At 45.7% G+C, this 3,749-nt stretch overlaps 1 protein-coding gene across 1 annotated transcript in view; it reads left to right on the plus strand.

Moving 5' to 3' along the window:
- The first annotated feature begins 1,416 nt into the window (after positions 1–1,416).
- The window catches only part of LOC143294972 (mitochondrial enolase superfamily member 1-like), a 38,988-nt gene continuing 36,655 nt past the window's right edge, over positions 1,417–3,749 (plus strand). Inside the window, exon 1 of the mRNA XM_076606499.1 lies at positions 1,417–1,631. Within this exon, the coding sequence (XP_076462614.1) occupies positions 1,545–1,631 (87 nt within the window). The 5' untranslated portion in view covers positions 1,417–1,544. The remainder of the gene's footprint in view (positions 1,632–3,749) is intronic.

Genomic DNA, 3,749 nt, shown 5'->3' on the forward strand with positions numbered 1-3,749 from the left:
ACGTGGCACACTCAATGCTGATCCTGATCTCCATGCATAATGCCCCTCCTTACCTAATCCTGAACACCTGACGAGTGGAAAGAAGACCATTTCGCAGCAGGTCATTATTTCGATCATAAGCTGATGGGCGTGATGAAACCAAAATTATCTGCAGCAAGCTATGTGACACAAGAGGAATAATTATGATAATCATGTGACCTTCTGTCTGGTTACAGAATGGACTGCCTCAGATGATGTCGATAGAGTGCAGTGTGAACAGTGTTGACAGTGTCGATGTTGATAGCGTGCAGTGTAAACAGTGTCGATGTTGATAGTGTACAGTGAGAACAGTGTTGATGTTGATAGCGTGCAGTGTAAACAGTGTCGATGTTGATAGCGTGCAGTGTGAACAGTGGTGATGTTGATAGCGTGCAGTGTAAACAGTGTTGATGTTGATAGCGTGCAGTGTAAACAGTGTCGATGTTGATAGCGTGCAGTGTGAACAGTGTTGATGTTGAAAGCGTGCAGTGTAAACAGTGTTCATGTTGATAGCGTGCAGTGTGAACAGTGTTGATGTTGATAGCGTGCAGTGTGAACAGTGTCGATGTTGATAGCGTGCAGTGTGAACAGTGTTGATGTTGATAGCGTGCAGTGTAAACAGTGTCGATGTTGATAGCGTGCAGTGTGAACAGTGTTGATGTTGATAGCGTGCAGTGTAAACAGTGTTGATGTTGACAGCGTGCAGTGTAAACAGTGTCGATGTTGATAGTGTGCAGTGTAAACAGTGTTGATGTTGACAGCGTGCAGTGTAAACAGTGTCGATGTTGATAGCGTGCAGTGTAAACAGTGTTGATGTTGATAGCGTACAGTGAGAACAGTGTTGATGTTGATAGCGTGCAGTGTAAACAGTGTCGATGTTGATAGCGTGCAGTGTAAACAGTGTTGATGTTGATAGCGTGCAGTGTGAACAGTGTTGATGTTGATAGCGTGCAGTGTAAACAGTGTTGATGTTGATAGCGTGCAGTGTAAACAGTGTCGATGTTGATAGCGTGCAGTGTAAACAGTGTCGATGTTGATAATGTGCAGTGCGAACAGTGTTGATGTTGTTAGCGTGCAATGTGAACAGTGTTGATGTTGATGTTGATAGCGTGCAGTATGAACAGTGTTGATGTTGATAATGTGCAGTGTGAACAGTGTTGATGTTGTTAGCGTGCAGTGTGAACAGTGTTGATGCTGCCATGGGTTCTTTTTCAGTGCACAAAATCCGTCCTGCACACGGCACCTCATCAACTCATCATGACCATCATCACAACGTGCTGCTCACGTCACCCTGTCGAGGGCTGATCTTCATCACTTGCCTCATTTTTTCAGCGCAGTATAGATCCCCAGGTAGCACTGCTTGACCGACTTAAAGCATCACGAGTTGTTGTCACACAGAGATATCACTCCACGAACACAGCAAGGATCCCACACCAGCTGGCGGTGGGGATAAACACAGGGTTGAAGCGTTGTGGCCAGCAGACGACAGATCGGCCAGTGAGCGCAAGCAGCACACACCCGGCAACATGGCGGCCCCCACCAAAGTAACTGGCTGCACTGTGCGAGATATCCGTTTCCCGACGTCCCTGCAGAAAGATGGTTCTGATGCTATGGTGAGGAGGGGGGTGGGGGTGGGGGGACGTGTTTGTGTTGATGTCATGGTGAGGGGTGGGTGTGGGGTGTTTGTCTTGATGTCATGGTGAGGGGTGGGTGTGGGGTGTTTGTCTTGATGTCATGGTGAGGGTTTGTTTGTGTTGATGCCACTTCCCAACACACACACCTCATGTGTTACACACTGAACACCACTTCCTAACACACATACCTCATGTGTTATACACTGAACACCACTTCCTAACACACACACCTCATGTGCCACTTCCCAACACACACACCTCATGTGTTACACACTGAACACCACTTCCTAACACACACACCTCATGTGTTATACACTGAACACCACTTCCTAACACACATACCTCATGTGTTACACACTGAACACCACTTCCCAACACACATACATCATGTGTTATACACTGAACACCACTTCCTAACACGCACACCTCATGTGTTATACACTGAACACCACTTCCTAACACACACACCTCATGTGTTACACACTGAACACCACTTCCTAACACACACACCTCATGTGTTATACACTGAACACCACTTCCCAACACACACACCTCATGTGTTACACACTGAACACCACTTCCTAACACACATACATCATGTGTTATACACTGATCATATTGCCCTTACCATAGAATGTGTAGGATTTTTACCTATATAACTGACGTCATTATGGACAGTTGATATAAAGCGTGTGTGTGTGTGTGTGTGTGTGTGTGTGTGTGTGTGTGTGTGTGTGTGTGTGTGTGTGTGTGTGTGTGTGTGTGTGTGTGTGTGTGTGTGTGTGTGTGTGTGATACTTCCAGAATCATGCACCAGACTATTCCTGTGCATATGTCGTTCTTTCAGAATGTGGCACCAGACTATTCCTGTGCATATGTCGTTCTTTCAGAATCTGGCACCAGACTATTCTTGTGCATATGTCATTCTTTCAGAATGTATTTGTATTTTGTATTTGTACTGCTTTTTATCACAACAGATTTCTCTCAAATTCGGGCTGCTCACCCCAGGAAGAGCGCGTCGCTATACTACAGCGCCACCCATTTTTCTGTATTTTTTCCTGCGTGCAGTTTTATTTGTTTTTTCCTATCGAAGTGGATTTTTCTTCAGAATTTTGCCAGGAACAACCCTTTTGTTGCCGTGGGTTCTTTTACGTGCGCGAAGTGTATGCTACACGCGGGGCCTCGGTTTATCGTCTCATCCGAATGACTAGCGCCCAGACCACCACTCAAGGTCTAGTGGAGGGGGAGAAAATATCGGCGGCTGAGTCGTGATTCGAACCAGCGCGCTCAGATTTTCTCGCTTCCTAGTCGGACGCGTTACCTCTGGCACCAGACTGTTCCTGTGCATATGTCGTTCTTTCAGAATCTGGCACCAGACTATTCATATGTATATGTCGTTCGTTCAGAATCTTGCACCAGACTATACTTGTGCATATGTCGTTCGTTCAGAATCTGGCACCAGACTATACTTGTGCATATGTCGTTCTTTCAGAATGTGGCACCAGACTATTCCTGTGCATATGTCGTTCTTTCAGAATGTGGCACCAGACTATACTTGTGCATATGTCGTTCTTTCAGAATGTGGCACCAGACTATTCCTGTGCATATGTCGTTCTTTCAGAATGTGGCACCAGACTATTCCTGCGCATATGTCGTTCTTTCAGAATGTGGCACCAGACTATTCCTGTGCATATGTCGTTCTTTCAGAATCTGGCACCAGACTATTCCTGTGCATATCTTTCAGAATCTGGCACCAGACTATTCCTGTGCATATGTTGTTCTTTCAGAATGTGGCACCAGACTATTCCTGTGCATATGTCGTTCTTTCAGAATGTGGCACCAGACTATTCCTGTGCATATGTCGTTCTTTCAGAATGTGGCACCAAACTATTCCTGTGCATATGTCGTTCTTTCAGAATGTGGCACCAGACTATTCCTGTGCATATGTCGTTCTTTCAGAATGTGGCACCAGACTATTCCTGTGCATATCTTTCAGAATCTGGCACCAGACTATTCCTGTGCATATGTCGTTCTTACAGAATGTGGCACCAGACTATTCCTGTGCATATGTCGTTCTTTCAGAATGTGGCACCAGACT

This window comes from Babylonia areolata, chromosome 20, assembly GCF_041734735.1.
Source record: "Babylonia areolata isolate BAREFJ2019XMU chromosome 20, ASM4173473v1, whole genome shotgun sequence".
In the NCBI taxonomy this organism is placed as follows: Eukaryota; Metazoa; Mollusca; class Gastropoda; order Neogastropoda; family Buccinidae; genus Babylonia; species Babylonia areolata.